This window comes from Pangasianodon hypophthalmus, chromosome 18, assembly GCF_027358585.1.
Source record: "Pangasianodon hypophthalmus isolate fPanHyp1 chromosome 18, fPanHyp1.pri, whole genome shotgun sequence".
NCBI lineage: Eukaryota > Metazoa > Chordata > Actinopteri > Siluriformes > Pangasiidae > Pangasianodon > Pangasianodon hypophthalmus.
Window position 1 is genome coordinate 11368720 of NC_069727.1, and position 17108 is coordinate 11385827.

General features: G+C 39.4%; 1 protein-coding gene across 1 annotated transcript in view; it reads left to right on the forward strand.

Annotated features, from left to right (window-relative positions):
- Nucleotides 1–17108, forward strand: part of fgd6 (FYVE, RhoGEF and PH domain containing 6) — a 34755-nt gene that overhangs the window by 1761 nt on the left and 15886 nt on the right. Inside the window, exons 2-7 of the mRNA XM_026923171.3 lie at nt 1921–3853; nt 9206–9320; nt 12523–12590; nt 13746–13776; nt 15914–16065; nt 16950–17106. Of these exons, the coding sequence (XP_026778972.3) occupies nt 1921–3853; nt 9206–9320; nt 12523–12590; nt 13746–13776; nt 15914–16065; nt 16950–17106 (2456 nt within the window). The remainder of the gene's footprint in view (nt 1–1920; nt 3854–9205; nt 9321–12522; nt 12591–13745; nt 13777–15913; nt 16066–16949; nt 17107–17108) is intronic.

Genomic DNA, 17108 nt, shown 5'->3' on the forward strand with positions numbered 1-17108 from the left:
CCAAGATGGCTGCCTCCGTAACATTCCAGTGTTCAGGTATATGCTCAAGTTTTGTTCATAGTGTACAGTTTTTCTTTTTTACAGAAAGTCACACTGTGTCCTAAGCCACAAGTGGTTTGTGTCACATTACTGAATGATAATGAGGCAGATAGATTTACAGAAAACACTTCTTCCTGGTGCACAGTGCGAGATAATCCTCCATTTCTTATTAGCTACAAAGAGCTTCATAAAGTGTCTTAGCTCCGTTCAGGACTTTGCACTTGACTAGATTTGAGGTTGAAACTTAGACTTGACTTGAGATGTAAATGGACTCCCAGAGCTGATATAAGAGAGTCGTTGTATGTCTGGAATTTGGTTATTTCCCATCTTCTCACAAAACCTACTAATTCTCTGTGGAATCTGATGATTAACTTGAATCATGTGAGTCAGAGCAGGAAAATTCACAACCTATGTTGTATGGAACGAAGGCTGAGCTTTTTAATTTGAAAAAAATCAACATTACCTGACAGACATTATCCTGGTTAGGGTCACAGTGGATCTGGAGCACTGTGCACCAGGAAGAAATACACCCTGGAAGTGATGTCAGTCCATCGCAGGGCACCATGCACACACATTCACACACTCATTCACATACAGGGGCAATTTCGAGTAACCAGCTCACCTACTGGCATGTTTTTGGGCAGTGAGAGGAAACTAGAGAACCGCAGGGGAGGCAAAATTGGACATGGTGGGAACATGCAAAACTCCATTCAGACAGTAACCCGAGCTCAAGCTTGAACTGAGAACACTGGAGCTGTGAGGCAGCAATAGTACTCACTATACCACCATGTCAGCCCACAAGTTCAGTTCTAGCCCTTAGTGCTCACACTTACTTTGTTCAAGGAATCGTCTTTAAGTGTTTACTTTATTATACATACTGCATTTTGACCAGCTATTTGTATTCACATAGCAGAAACATATAATTTGTTGGGCTATTTCTGATTTTAGCAATTTTATTTCCAAACGTATAAACAGCAGAAACATTCTGATTACTAAAAGTACATTTCAGTTGAGTGCAATAATGACTGTGTTCTCCACACCACTATACCTTCCTGGATTCCAGATAAACTTTATCAAGCTCTTTCAGCATCATATGCACCACTGCGATTCAGTTGCATGCCCAGTTATGTCTGATGGTGCAAGGAAAAAAAGACAGCAAATTCCTTAACAGAAGAATGTGATGATATCAGAAACTGGCACAGAGTTCAAGCAGTTGTTGTGATACGATACTTACACATTAACGCATGCCCATACTAAACACAGTGTTTTGTTATATACTTTTAGTAGATTGCAACACTTGATTATTAAGGATGCACCGACCTGATACTGAGTATTCAGTATTGTCTTGGATTGGAAATGCAGGAATGGTATTGAATGAGATTACATATTTTCAGATATAATCTGCAGACCTTTTATGCATGACTGGAAAGCAATTGTTGTTCATTGGCAACATCATACCATGTACATGAACATAATTTTTTTTATAAAACTGTCTTAAGGTCCCAGGAAATGTAACATTATAATTAAAGGAAATAAACATAGCAAATAAACATTTTTCTTTGGGAATGTCAGTAGGAAGTATGCTGGTGATGTTATATCAACAGCCTACTGAACCTGCTTGTCCACTGGGCAGCTGTGATTGAAAAACTGATAGACCGTAATCATTCATAATCTGCTTGTCCATCCATATGATTGACAGCCCTCTGTACAAGACATGCAGTCTAAACAGGACAACAGAACAGGACAGTATAAGCAAGGAGAAACGGGATTTTTTAAAGCTGTTTAGACAAACCATGGAATTATCACACTGACAACAAAGTTGTCTCTCATGCCATGTTCCTGAAATGTACTAACATTATCCCATGTTGTGTGCATGTATAGGTATGAAGAAGCCACCGGTTGCCCCCAAACCCAGGCTGTTGGCATCTCAGAAGCCAGCTCCACCTCCAATCGCACCTAAACCTGAGATCCTACTTCCTTCTCCATCTCCTTCTGCACCAAAACGGGGGAAACCTGCTCTAGCCCCTAAACCATGCCTGGACAAAATCAGCCCCAAAGCTGTCCAGTCATCTCTCTCAATCAGCACTGGCAAATCTGAGGGCGTCCCCACGTCCAAAAACGGGGGCCTCTCACATTATATCATACCACCCAAGAGTCACCATATGGGCAACTGCAAAACGAGGGGATCTGAAGAGACAAGCGAAACAACAGAGTATGATGTGGGAAAAAAGCGAGGCAGTCCAATAGAGGAGCTTGGCTGCAACAGTACAAAGGACCAAGTGACTTTACTCAGACAAGATGTGCAAAACCACATTCCCGCACACTCCCCAAACACTCTTCCAGATGCAAAGGAAGATACACACACAGCTGTGCTTGTCAAGGATCACATGTACACACAACCAGAGTTACACACTCCAACAGAAGAAACCTTCCAGGAACAAGAGCAACTTGCTGAGCAGGCTTCACACATGCAGTGTTTAACCTCTAATGACACACATAAAAATGTTTCTGTGCCTACACCTCCTAGTAAGCCACTTCCTGTGCCTCAGCCTCGCCGTCCACGAAGAAATGTGCTTCTCCGCCAGAAGGTGGCGGTGGAGTATCCACCCGAAACAGAGACATACCTCCCTGCGCACCTTCAAACGCAGGTGACACACTCAGAAGACCAGCATTCTTCACCAGAAGTTCCAGAGGATGCTTTATCATCCAGCAGTTCTCCTGCAAACACTTCTCCAGACTCACACACAGGCTCCACCCACATTACAGACTCCACCCACAACACACACTCTATCTGTAATACACACAACGGTGGTAATGTGACACACCCAGAGACTGCCTGCTATTCAGATCCAGCCTCTAGTGAATTGTCTGTTTCCACAGAGGAGGAGGAGCAACAGCCACCAGCCCCACCCCCTCGACAAAAGTCCCTCCTACAAAAAGGCAGTAACAATTACAAAACGTCAACTTCCCTGGACAACCTGCTTCTTACGGAGCATGCAGACTCTGAGCTGTTCGATGAGAAGCTCGACAAGGAAGAGGAGGAGGATGATGAAGATGAAGACGGTGCATATGGCGATTTTGCTCGTTGTCCATTCACCAGGAGTTTACCCAAACAAATTAGACTCAACCGCAGTCCTCAGGTGGCGACTGTAGCCAAGGCATCTTCAGCAGAGGAGAGCTCCCCAAAGATTGTTCCCAAGAAGCCGCAGAGACACAGTCTACCCGCGTCTGCACTGTTGAGGAAACAAAATACGCCACCGCAAACGCCTATTCCAGCCCCGCCCCCTGTTTTTGGAGCCCTTCCCGCCCCTCCCAACGAGAAACCCTCATCATGGCGCATCACTTTCTCAGGAATCCCTCTGTTTGGTAAGCAGCTATCTCAAAGTGCTAGCCAATCACAGACCTGCGATGGAAAGAGGCCGAGGTCAGTGCTGGTCAAGCAGAGGGCGAGGTCATTTTCCTCAGCTGATCTCCTGCGCGTGGACTCGGGTGCCAGTGTGCAGAAACAGCGCAGCCTGATGAAACTTCTTGAAGTGCGCGTCAAGCTGTTTCCGAAGCTGCTGCGTGGTGGGACATCTCTGGATTGCACTACCACAGATACAGAGTGTGACATACACACTGCGGCCAACACTGAGGTCACAACCGCCAGTGAGGAGGTCACTCAGCATGATGGAGAAGGGGATTGTGGGGTAGAATATGAAAATGTTCCCCTCTATGAAGAGATTCCTGAGTACATGAACCTGCCCTGGGTCTATTCCAGTCAGAATACGGATAGTGGAGTATATGAAGTGCAGGATCCTTATGAAATGAGCAGGTAAGAGGCTTTAGATGATGGGTGTAAGAGATCAAATTCTCCTTGTTCAGAGGTGTCTATTCAGATTAAGTATTTTTTTGAAAACCTTATTAATCTTTTTATTTTCTTTTTTCTTTATATTTCTGTTTAAGCCTAGCACTTTTTTATCCCTTGTATTTTTTGTGACACACCTTTTAAACAACAAACAAAACCCTTAGTTATACATACAATGTATGTTGTCATAGCACCTGTACTTTCCACACATTGTACTTTACTGTACTTTCCAAGAAAAAAATACTTATTTACATTACAGTACATACAAGTGACACTTGAAAGACATTACACTTATAGCATTCTGGTGGTCACAAAAGTTCATTTTCAGATCTGAAAATAGGTTAGATTTTTATTATTATTTTTTTTTTGTAGAGGGAGGGTTGGGCTTCCATCTAATATTTAGAAGCTGAATGATGTGGAGCCCAGATTCTTCTTCTAACCTCGGGAAAACAAACAAACCAGTGACGTCAAAACGTCCGTATCCATCTGAGGGAAGAGTCAACTCCCAAGAATCAAAGAGTGGCATGATTCAATTGAATTCAATTCCATTTTATTTGTATAGCGCTTAGACAAAGGAGGCAGGAAGAACGGAAAACTGCCTGAGACAGCATTAGACAGAACTCTTGAGAGGAACCAGAATTCTGTCGATAAACAGCCAGATCTGCATCTTTATCTTAGAGAGGAGCTGTTAGCAGCACTATTTGATTAGCAACACTATATCATTGTCAAACAAGATGGTTAGCCTCCTGAGTGCTAATTGGAAGTTCTGTAGCTGGAGGACTCATTATTCTAGGTACTCATAAACAACCTGCACCTTTTGACCAAAGCAGATGCGGCTGATCATAATAGACAAAAGTTCCCTCAAGTACTGTGAGCATCCAGGAGCCAAGACCCTTGGGCTGTGAGGCAGCAGAGCTACTCCTTGGGTACTGAAGATGAATGAAATTATTTATAATATGATACATTATGTACTTTATGAAAAAAGATTCCCATTTAATACAATCATTATGGAAGCTCTGTGCTGCTATGCATGAAATAAAAAAAAATCTCTTTGAGATAATGTTATTATGATAAATACATCATGTTATTATGAGAAAAGCGTCATATTATTATGAGAAAAAAACGTCGTGTTATTTTACGAAATATTGCGTTGCTAGGAGGGAGTAACACATAATTGCGAGCGATGGACCAGTTAGGCCCTGGCTTCCTTTACAGCCTGCGCTGAAGGTGATTTCTGTGTCTCAGCTCAACTCCATGTGGATCCAAAGTTGTAACAGATGCCGGACAGCATTTTGCTTAAAAACATACTCAGCCTGTAGACATTTAATAAACTGTAATTTGTAGCCATGAAGTTTCCCATGTCATTCAAGTTGATCAGCTAGGAATAAAGCAAGCTCTAAGAGGTCTGACCAGTTTTTGGGTCTGTAGAAATGCTGTGAATTGACAATCCTTTGTAATGTCTGTATACTAATGACAATGCCATTAGCAGTGTCATTAAAATCTCGTTGTGGTTTAAGCCAAGCATGAAGTAAAATTTCACTAATTCTGTCAACTGCACCATTTGCCAGAACTTATGAATCAGTAGCCAGGCTTATTGTAAAGCCGAGATCTGGTAAGTCACGTTTATAACATTTATCTCGTACACCATAATTCCTGTGATAACGCAACATTTTGTTAGAGTAACGTGATATTTAAATAACGTGATGTTTTTCTCGTAACAATGTGATGTATTTCTCGTAACAATGTGATGTTTTTCTCGTAACAGTGTAATGTTTTTCTCGTAACAGTGTGATGTTTTTCTCGTAATAATGTGATGTTTTGCTCGTAATAATGTGATATTTTCATGTAGTAACGTGATTTTTTTAACGTAATAACTTGATATTGATGGGAATTTTTTTTTTATTTTATGCATGGCAACACAGAGCTTCCATAGATTATACTTTAACACAGAACATGTAGTGCCACATAAATACCGACACATAATGCAATGACTTTTATATCAGATTGGATAATTCAGGAGATGGTTATGGATGTCATAATCAGAAATCAAGGATCTTTAAATACTAGGTTGTCTATTAGTATTTCACATTGCAGAAATGAGTTGGTTCTTCTCCGAGTGGTTGTGTAAAAGCTTACCTCGGTTCTGCTCTGAGGGAGGAGTAGGGTGACTCCCAAACTTGCAAACGCTTTCTGTGGTTAGATGAATTCTTTAAAATTTTATGAATGCAGGCTCCAAATAAGTGTAAAATACACATTTTTTAATATAATTTAAAAAATAAAGATATAAAAGCCAGTCCTGGTTTGGCATTTCCTGAACTAATTTGCCTCACTTTTATAAATTAAATGAAATGTTTAGCTCTCTTACATGATATCTAACACTGTGTAAGCAAGCAGCTTTACACTCAGTAACCTGCAGAGCCAGAACCACTACAAAAGTGAAACAACCATCAATTTGTTTAATACACAAGGCCGAGAGCTGAAACAGCGACTTTAATGGTCCACTCTTGGAGTTCAGGCTGACTCGCTTTCCTGTGGGTTATTTTCAGTGGCCAGAGCAGGAAATATCTGGAGAGGAGAGAGGGCAGAGCCTCTGGAAAATAATCTCTCTCTCTCTCTCTCTCTCACACTCACACACACACACACTCTCTCTCTCTCTCTCTTGCCCAGTCTCGCTCTCATCCTCCCTCATCTATTTCAGCCATATTTTCTCTCATTTCCCTTATCAATACAATAGTCACGTCATGAATCATGAAGGTTTTAGTCTAGTAGATTGTTTTACCACAGCTGCTCCCCATTCTCTGTATTTTATGAATCTTGTTTGTTTGTTTGTGTTTGTTTTATGACATACTTGTCACATCACTCATAATTTGTTTTAAAGTCCATAAAATGTTTTTTTTTTAATTCTATACTGAATAATTACTTGCTCAACTGGTCATTGTTGCAGAGTTACATGGCCTCTATTTGCATACTGAAACATGATTGGCTCTTGGATTTTATGACACAACAACACATGCTTTGCATTGTGTTCAATGCTAACTCCGATTTTCCAGTGAGATTTTTTTTTAAGCTTTACCTGTTTTAGCAGTGAAAATTAGTTTTTTTTCTGCTAAAACAGGTAAGGCTTTAAAAAAATCTCACTGGAAAATCTGAGTTAGCATTTTGTCTCTTAGGGTTGTTAAGGTTTTTAGGTTGACTTTAATGGCCACTTCACATGGATTTCATGATCAGACCTTCCTTTGAATTGAAACACTCATTTATAAACTAGGCTTAATGTTTTCTGTGTTAGGCCTTAGTGCCTTGATTTTGTGTTTTTAAAAGCTCACACATTTCCGCTTCTGACATTAACAAACAGAAAATGAGCTATATTTTGTATTTGCAGTCTGAGAGACTCAATTTGATATTATTCAAGTGGCTGGTCTTTAGCTAATGCAAGTCAGACATCATCGTGTAACTTCATTTGTGTGTGTGTGTGTGTGTGTGTGTGTGTGTGTGTGTGTGTGTGTGTGTATCTTTTTTACGCTTACAAGCTCATTCCGAAGGAAATTACATTTTGCATTACATATTGACAGGGATTTTAGTTGCATTTAGCATCTTGTATTCCAGTTAAATATACTAGATTTATTTGATGTGTGTGTGTGTGTGTGTGTGTGTGTGTGTGTGGTGCGTGTGTGTGTGTGTTGTCTCTCTGGCATCCCTTTACAGGCTGAGTTTATATAAGCTGCCTGAGGCAGTAAACAAGAGGAGCTCTGTCCGCCTGCAGCAGGAGACAGAATGAGAGACAGAGAGGGAGACTGAGGGAAAGAAAAGGGGAGAGGGAGAGAAGGGGTAGAGAGGTGTAAAAGGAGAATGGGAGAGATTGAGTGTGTGTGAGTGTGAGAAATTAGTTCTTCACTCTTTAAAAATGGACTACTTATTCTAATCCGATAAGACCCACAGCAGCGTTTCTCACAAAAAATTCACAACATGGCTGTGTGAGTTTGAAATTGGAATATATTCTCAAATAAAGCGTCAACACTGATGAGTTTTCAGACAGGGTTTGTATTCTGGATGCGTGTTTCTAACACAGCACTAATACTGAATTCAGTTATCAAGAGCGAGCGTTTATTTCTCTTAGGCAATGCTTTTATGTGTGTGTGTTAGGGGTATTAGGCGTTAGGGGTATATTGTATCACATGGCATTTTCATGATACACAATATGTATAACAATAATCAAGCTTAAGTGTTACACTAAAAAAGAATTCACTTGTTAGCACTTAATTCACTTTTTTGTCCTTTAGCTTTTGTTATTTATTTGAATGAAATTCAGACTTTGCTGAAACTTCATAGTCTGTTACCAGCTAGTCATTTGTTTAGCCAGGAGTGTTTGTGTTTTTTGCTTGTTGGTTTTGTTTTTGATTTTATGAATGGTTGTAGGTTTTAGTTCTTTTGTTTTTATATTATAATATCCATATGGTTTGTTTAATCTTACTAATTCTATTTGATGTATTTATCATTTCTGTGTCTAACCTTCTACTGTTGCTGAATAATGCTGAATAATTATGCTTGAGGCAGTGTTGCGGTGCTGCATAGCCTGTATTTATGTATTGGAATTGCATAAGATCCTATATTTGAAGACACACTTTTTACCTGGTTCACACACTATGTACAGGTGTGTATGGGGTCACTTGTGCCTTGATCACATTTGGAGGTGGACTGGGACACATGTAGTGTGAATGGCAGTTTGTCCTGACGAGTCGCTGACAGCAATCAAAAGATCACCTAGTGATCAGTGTTGCCAGGTTTGCAGATTTCACACTGAACCAAGCTACTTTTGAACTGTCCAGATCTGTGGCAGCTCGTCTATAAAGAGTCCCACCATTTATATCAGCCTTTTAAAAAATATTAATCTTCATAAAGTCCTCTTTCCCAGCTCTCTTTAAATACTATCAACCTCTTTTGATTGACCAATGATTTAAAAAAAAAAAAAATGTCGCTATTGGACAAATATAAGATGATATTTTGTTTGATTTGCTCGCATTTCTGGATGTTGCGCAGTCGAGGGGGCAGAGCGCTCGCTGCCCTTTTTGCTTCAATGGAGTAATTATTGCAACTAGTGATTTAAAAACCAAGCACTAATAGACATCTATTGGGGCAGGGGACAAATCCTGGGAACAAATCCTGTAATTCATTTCCAGGAAAGTTTGAACGTGGCAAACGAAATGATGACTCTGATTAAAAAATAATGTTTATTGTGAATAGAAGATTTCAGCCCCTGCCTACCATATGTGTGCATATGAATCAGGGTCAGTATGTGTGTCAATTAATGTTATTTGCTAACAGGCCTCATTTGGCTGGTGACCTGTCAGAGGAAGAGGAGGGGCTAAGCTCGAATGAGGAGGACGACAATAGCTCCACCTCCAGCAAGGACGAAATGGACCAATCAAGAGACAAAGAGGTGAGACTGGGTTCATTCCCAAATCCTTTCGTTACACAACACAGCCTCAAGTGATGCAGTGTGAAGCATGGATTATTTTGGACTGCAGCCAAACAACCTGAATATAGAGTAAATTTGATAATCAAATTGATTTATTCTGATTATTTAATTTACAGTACTATTGTAAAATACGAACAATGTACAATGGATATCAAAAGTCTACACACTCCTGTTAAAATGGCAGGTTTTTGTGATGTAAAAAAATAAAACCAAGATAAATCATGTCAGAACTTTTTTCCACCCTCAATTTGAAATTACAGCTTATAAAAATTAAGTGAAAAACAGTCACTTTTTTAGAGAAATTTTTAGGGGAAGAAAGGGGGGAAACCTACAATAACCTAGTTGCATAAGTATGCGCACCCCTAAACTAATACTTTGTTGAAGCACCTTTTGATTATATTACACCACTCAGTCTTTTTGGGTAAGAGTCTATCAGCATGGCACATCTTGACTTGGTAGTATTAATTGTAAGGGCATCTCCTGTGCACAGGCCGCTTCAGGTCACCGCACAGATTTTTAGTTGGATTCAGGTCTGGGCTCTGGCTAGGCCATTCAGAAACTTTGATCTTCTTTTGGTTAAGCCATTCCTTTGTTGATTTGGATGTATGCTTTGGGTCACTGTCATACTGAAAGGTGAAATTCCTTTTCAGCTTCAGCTTACTAGCAGACGCCTGAATGTTTTGCACTAAAATCGACTGGTATTTGTAGCTATTCATGATTCCCTCCACTTTGATAAAGCCCTCAGTTCTGGCTAAAGAATAACAGCCCTAAAGCGTGATGCTGCCACCACCATGCTTCACAGTCTGTATGGTGTTGTTTTGGTGATGTGCTTTTTTTTTTTTGGATGTTTTTTGTGAGAAACAGCTTCTGTCTAGCCACCTTACCCCATAACCCAGACACGTGAACAATACGAGAGATTGTTATCACATGCAGTGAGTAATCAGTATTTGTCAGATATTCCTGCAGCTCCTTTAATGTTGCTGTTGGTCTCTATGCAGCCTCCCTGGTAAGTTTTTGTCTTGTCCTTTTGTAAATGTTAGAGGGACATTCTGTTCTTGGTAATGTCACTGTGGTGCTCCATTTTCTCTATTTGTTGATGATGGCCTTTACAGTGTTCCATGGCACATCAGATGTTTTGGAAATTCTTTTATACTCTTCTCCTGATCGATATCTTTCAGTGAGATACTGTACATGCTTTGTAAGCTCTTTGCAGACCATGGCTTCAGCAGGCAGATGAAACCAAGATGATGTAAAGAAAATCCTACAGAAACAGCTGGTCTTTATTTGGGGGTTAATCAGAATAATTTCACTGAAGACAGCTGTCTGACAATTACTTCTGAACATGAGACTGAATGTGTTAATTCTGAACATAGCCACGTCCCCAATTATGAAAGGGTGTGCACACTTATGCACTCAGGTTATTGTTACATTTTTATTTTTCCTATTTTTTGTTTCTGATTGTTTTTCACAATTTCTGTATGTTGTAAATTTCACATTGAGGATGGAAAAAGTTCTGACATGATTTACCATGGTTTCTTTTTCTTTTTTTTACATCACAAAAACCTGCCATTTTAACAGGGGTGTGTAGACTTTTTATATCCATTGTAAATGTGCCCTCAAAAGAGTTCCTAAGGTCCAGTTATGTACCGTAGATGTGCTTTAAGCTTACATTACACCCACATCCTCTAAAGTTATAAAAGCCATGACAAGCGTTTGTACTCTGAAATGTACAATACCTTCTTTCTGAACATGCAGTAAACTAACACTTTTAATACAGTGCTTCTTAAATTCAGACTTCATGTATAATTTTCTCAGATTTCAGTTTTCCACAGTGAAACAACTGGATAATTAATGGGTTCTGAAATCTCTGAGAATCTCATGGTGATTCTGAACTGTTGATACAGCACAGCTGTGTGTCAGTGCTACACACTACAGAAATGACCTGGTTGTATTCAGTGCTCAGACGGTGTAGTTGTATTATTACTACTCTGAGAATGAAGTCTTACTCCCTATATCTATGTTAGAGGACTTCTGGAGAATTTAATGACCCAACTATCCCAAAAATGTAACTTTGACAAATGATAGCTACCAGCCCAAAGCCATTATTTAAGCTCAGAGTGATTAAAATAGCCTTATGGTGGAGAATCCTGCTTATTATGGATGGGTGATGCCACTACTTTTCTTTTTTGATCCAAACCCAAGTAATACTAAAGCTAGTACTCCTATACTGATGTTTTTAAAAGTTAAAAAAAACTAGAAATCATCGAAATATCTACAAGCCTCTGCCTTTTTTGAAAAAATGTTTAGCATGGTAATGTGATCTTCCATAAACCCTGTGTGTATTTTAATATAATAATGTATAATGCTGTCAGTGATCTCAATCTTGCTGCCTGTTCAGTGATTTCCTACTTTTATGCAGCAGATTTTCTGCCTTTTTAGGTTTGTGCAGTTGACATGTAATTACAGATTTTTTGTTTCTGGATCTTTAAAATCTTTAAAAGATAAATAAACTTTTGGTAGCAGTATTTTTATGTGATTCTTAAATGGAAACATGCTGACTAATACAGGCGAGTGTTTCATTATCAAAGCGCCAAATCGTGATCACTAAACACAGACAAAACAGGAAAATGCAATTTAAGCACTAAATTCATGTTCTGATCAAAATGGTGTGAAAATTGTTACATCTTGGTACATGGTTATATTTAATCTTAAAAACATCAACAATTTTTAGCATGTCTAGTCTTTTAAACAAACCTCCTTCCATTGTACTCTCTCTCTCTGTTAACTATTCTCTGGTGAAAACACACACACACACACACACACACACACACACACACACACACACAAACACACACACACACAGTGAGAAACAGGAGGTCTACTCAGTCAAACTGTACTTATGTTGAGACAGACCCTGGATCCAAATAAAGACCCACAGCCTCAAACCCTCCCCATAACCACACACACACACACACACACACACACACCCCAATGTGAGGGTGAAATCCGGGAGTCTGCACTGATATGAAGCTGTGTGTTTTTACTTACCTGAGATGGTTGGATGCAATGAGAGTGTAAGTGTTACAGTGTTCTGATGCTATAGCTGCATATGACTGCTGTGATTTTGATTTGTGTGTGTGTGTGTGTGTGTGTCTCTCATTAGGAGGTCGAGAAAGCAAAAAGGAATAAAGTGGTTCACATTGCCAAGGAGATCATGAGCTCAGAGAAAGTGTGAGTAAAACCATAGTATTTGTGTACTTGTAAGTTGTTTCATCTGTGTGTGTGTGTGTGTGTGTGTGTGTGTGTGTGTGTGAGCGCGTGTGTGTGTTTGTTTCCATGTGCGCACGCACAACGCACAAACGTGACAGTAATCCATCAGCCGAGAGACTGATATGTCTGAGATTGTTTGTACTGGAGCTACAATGCTAATAAAGCTAAGTATTAGTAATGGAAATCTATCGCAAACAAAAATCCTTTCCATAAATCTTTATATTGAGACGTTGTGGTTTAGTCACAGAATGACTTGCCCCAAGGGGACATGTTTTGTATGTATTTAGTTTGTATCTTTTACTTGGAAAAGTGCCTGTGGTGTTTCAGTAGCTTTTAGAGAAGTGTTCCTTAAATTATACCTTAGATTTTTGTGATCTTAAGGTCTAATTATGTGCCTAAAGTTATTTGTAAAGGTTATTACGTTATTTGTAAAGGTTTGCAAGTAAAATATGCACATTAAAGGTGCACAAAACATGTTCCCTTTAATGGTACCACAATTTAGTACCTTTAATTCTGAAAGTGTATGTGTTAGTGTTATGTTAAGAGGGGGCGGCCATTTTGGATAACCAGAAACGCTTTGTCTTAAGCACAATTTGATACCACTCTGCTCGGAGACAAGAGGTGAAGTTGTTTAAATTCACACCATGCACACACAGCCTGGGACAGAACCGTAGCGAAAAGCAGGAAGTAATGTACATTATAATATTTTTTTACTTTTGTAAATGCAGACTCTGCGTATAAACATACATGATATGTAGTTTAACATTGTCTTTGGAGCAAGTATGGAGATTTGCACATGGATTTTCTTCCAATACATTTTAACTACATTAACCTCATATCTCCTCTGCAAAACTCAAGCAAGTATCAGACACCAAATGTCTTAACTGATAGACTGACTACATTTGGGATACATTTTTTTTCCTGTTGAAAATCATAAGTAAGTCCAACTCTTTGAACTTTGTATACTTTGTTGGCAAAATTACATTTAGTGATACTGAAATATGATACACAATTTGTATGATATTTTTGCCATCTTGTCCATCTTTTGTTAATATTATAACGCATATGCTTATATATAGAAAGGATATAACGGTTATGAAAACATGTCTGTTACAGATTTGTGGACGTTCTGAAGTTGCTGCACATTGTAAGTAAATATAAATCATTACTAAAATGTGGGAAAAACAGATTTGTCATGTGGAGGACAGAAAAAACAGATAGGACAAATGTTTGCGTACATATTTAACAAATCCTGCTTGTGATTTATGATCTTTCTTTCCTCACAGGAAGCACTGAAGCACAGTATAAACACTGATACACACTGATACTCACCTGTGGCTTTATTTCAGCCTGTGCTTGTAATGAGAGTGTGGAGGAGTGCACCAGGTTTAAACATGATCAGAGACAAAGGGAAGAGAAGGAATGAATTAAAGATACACGATCTCTTTCAACACAGAATGAAAGCGATCGTGCAGTGTAGCAAGAAAACAGCAACAAAAATAGAGAGGGAAGGAACAGAAGGAAAGACGTGGCGAGACAAAGGAGGGAGAGACGGAGAGATTTTTAGGAAAGAGGTCACACCCACCCCCTCTGGTGCCCACGCAGTTGGCCATGATCCCTAACAGCTGCCTTTAAGAAGGTCACGTGTGTGTGAGAGGGAGGCAGAGAGGGAGTAAGCGAGAGATTATCTTCATACCAAAACTCCCCTGGTCCTTTCCTGTGCAAACTGATCCAGTAAAACTAAGAGCCTTTTGCCACTGCACAAAGTGCTGAATCTTTTGGCACCAGAACACTGGAACAGTGTTTTTTTTTTTTTTTTTTTTAAAAATTGGCTACCAATCCATTACCAAGCATTCTAGTTGTGTGGTTTTGGTACCTGCTCAAGACTGGCACTAAGACTGGAGCTGGACGCATCAGTGATCGCTGCTGATTGGTTGCATATACTGTGTCACACAACATGCATGCTCAGACAGTCAAAACAGGCCAGGTTCAAGCACGACAATACACAATATTTCCAGACAAAGGGTGATTCCAAAGAGCAGTCAAAAGATCAAGGCAAGAGTCAAACACCGTAATAGCTATCACGATACAAAAGGCCCAGAACTTACACGAACAGAGAGATTGGCAAGACTTCGTATTGTGTGAATGTTTGCATGTCCTTGATGTAGAGTGGTGGAAGGGTGCAGGGTACCCCTCACTGCAGAACCAAAAGTCCAGGGGGTGCAGTCGGACCTGATCCAACTCGTCTTACCGGGGCGGAGTCGTCTTACCAGGGTGGAGACAACTCGGGGTGTTTGTTGTTCGTCCTGTATGCTGTCTCGTGGGTTAAGGTTAGGGGTTAGGGATTATAGGTTAGAGTTATAGTCTTATAGGAAGGATCAGATCCAGCCCCACCCCTTGGACTTTTGGTTCTGCAGCGTGTGTTATACTTCTTTTTTTTTTTTGTTTTTTGTTTTTTTTTTTAATAAAAACATTGTTCCATCATAAAGCAGATATAACTTATATATGACTTATATATGATATAACATTATGGGATATGAGTTCACTGAATGTGATAACATCCTTACATGTTTTTTTGTTGTTGTTATTTTTGTCAACAGTCAGATGAAATTAAAAACACTGTAATTTCGCCATTTTCTGAATTGTTAGGATTGAAGAAATTCACACTTAATCAGTGAGTCTTTTTGTTAATATTTTCTTTGCAGCTGATATAAAGCTTGTTACCTCTTAACATCCCAGTTTATAAGTCATTTATTCATCTTAAAGCATATTACTCAGCAACTAGAATGAAACTAATATGAAATGTAGGTAGTTAGAAGAGTGAGGAGAGTTGAAGGTGATAACCAAGCAGCCAGTATTATCAGTCTTAATCTAAACATGATTTTGTTAATCTAAGAATGTAGTTGCTTTTACTGTAAGAACTACAGTTCCAGTTGTCACGAACTAGAACCCCAAGTTATGTCTTTGGGCAGCTGTTGTTTTTGAATGTGCAGTGGAAAAACACCCTAAGACTCAAAACATATGGTGTTTCTGTTGGTTTTCTTTGAAGTGTTGCATGTTCGGGTTGTGTGTTTGGGTGGTGTTTTTTTCCGAGCTGTTGAATTGAGTTTGACTGACTGCAATTTTTTTTTAAGTCTCAGACAGGACCACTCCACTTTGCTAACTGTAGCATATTGACATTATAGTGTGTATAGATGTTATAGTGTACAGATACCTTGTGTTGGACTGCTGATTGATGTTGTACAGTGAAGCACTTGTCTACAGCCTCTCTGTTTTCTCGACAGGACTTCCGGGATGCGGTTGCCAAAGCGACTCGTGCCAGTGGGAAGCCTGTGGTGGAGGAGCGGGTGCTGAATCAGATCCTCTACTACCTGCCTCAGCTCTACGAGCTCAACAAGGACCTGCTGAGAGAGCTGGAGGAGAGAGTCGCACACTGGTACACACACACTCACACACCCTCCTAGTAGACATGTTGGGAACGGCTCGCCAATATTACATTTTCATATAACCATAATTGCATAACTTTTCATCATTCTGTTTGCACAATATTATATTACCTGGGTCTCTGTGGAGTTGAAATTGGCATTTCTCAACATTGTGCCCCTTTTCAGTTGTTAAAATTTCTCACTTGATGGAAGACATTTATTGCTAATTTTAATATTCTGACTTTAAGTAAATTGTGTGAAGCATGAAGTTAGAGCCATTTGTGCTTTTTCAAGTGCATTCTTTAAGAAATTAAACCTAATTAGATGAATATTACCTGATTTATTAATTAATTTATTCATTCATTCATTCATTCATTCATTCATTTATTTATTTATTTTGGAGTTTATGAAGTTTCAGTAATTGGACTGAATTTAACTTGGCCCAGCTTCTTAGTGAGAATATTAGTGCTAAGAAATTTCTTCACAAAAATAGGGAACATTTCTGTTCTTATAACAGCATGCTGTGAAGCAATGAGAAACTATAAAGGGTGTTCCTTTATATGGATGGTAAGGCCTCCTGTAGAACAACCCTTCCATTGCCTTTCTCATCATCTCTGATTACAACCACACCCTCGATTAGGACTGCAACACACTGATGAAAGTGAAATGCAGGGAATTCCATTCCCTTTTGAGACAAAGGCAGTATTACATCCTTAAAAAGCATGTTTGTTGTTGTTGATTGTTTTTTTACTGAAAAGAGATCAAGCAGCATAAGGGCAATGTAATGAAGGTTTTGCTCATTGTGGCACGTTATCCTCATGTTGGCACGAAGACTACAGCATTCAGTATTTTTTAAGTTCTCTTAAACTATTTCTGTGTGATCCTAAACACACAGGTCGGATCACCAGAGGCTGGCTGACATCTTTGTGCAGAAGGGACCGTATCTGAAGATGTACTCTACATACATCCGAGAGTTCGATCGCAACGTGGCTCTGTTGGACGACCAGTGCCGCAAGAACCCTTCTTTCGCCACTGTTGTACGTCAGTTTGAGGT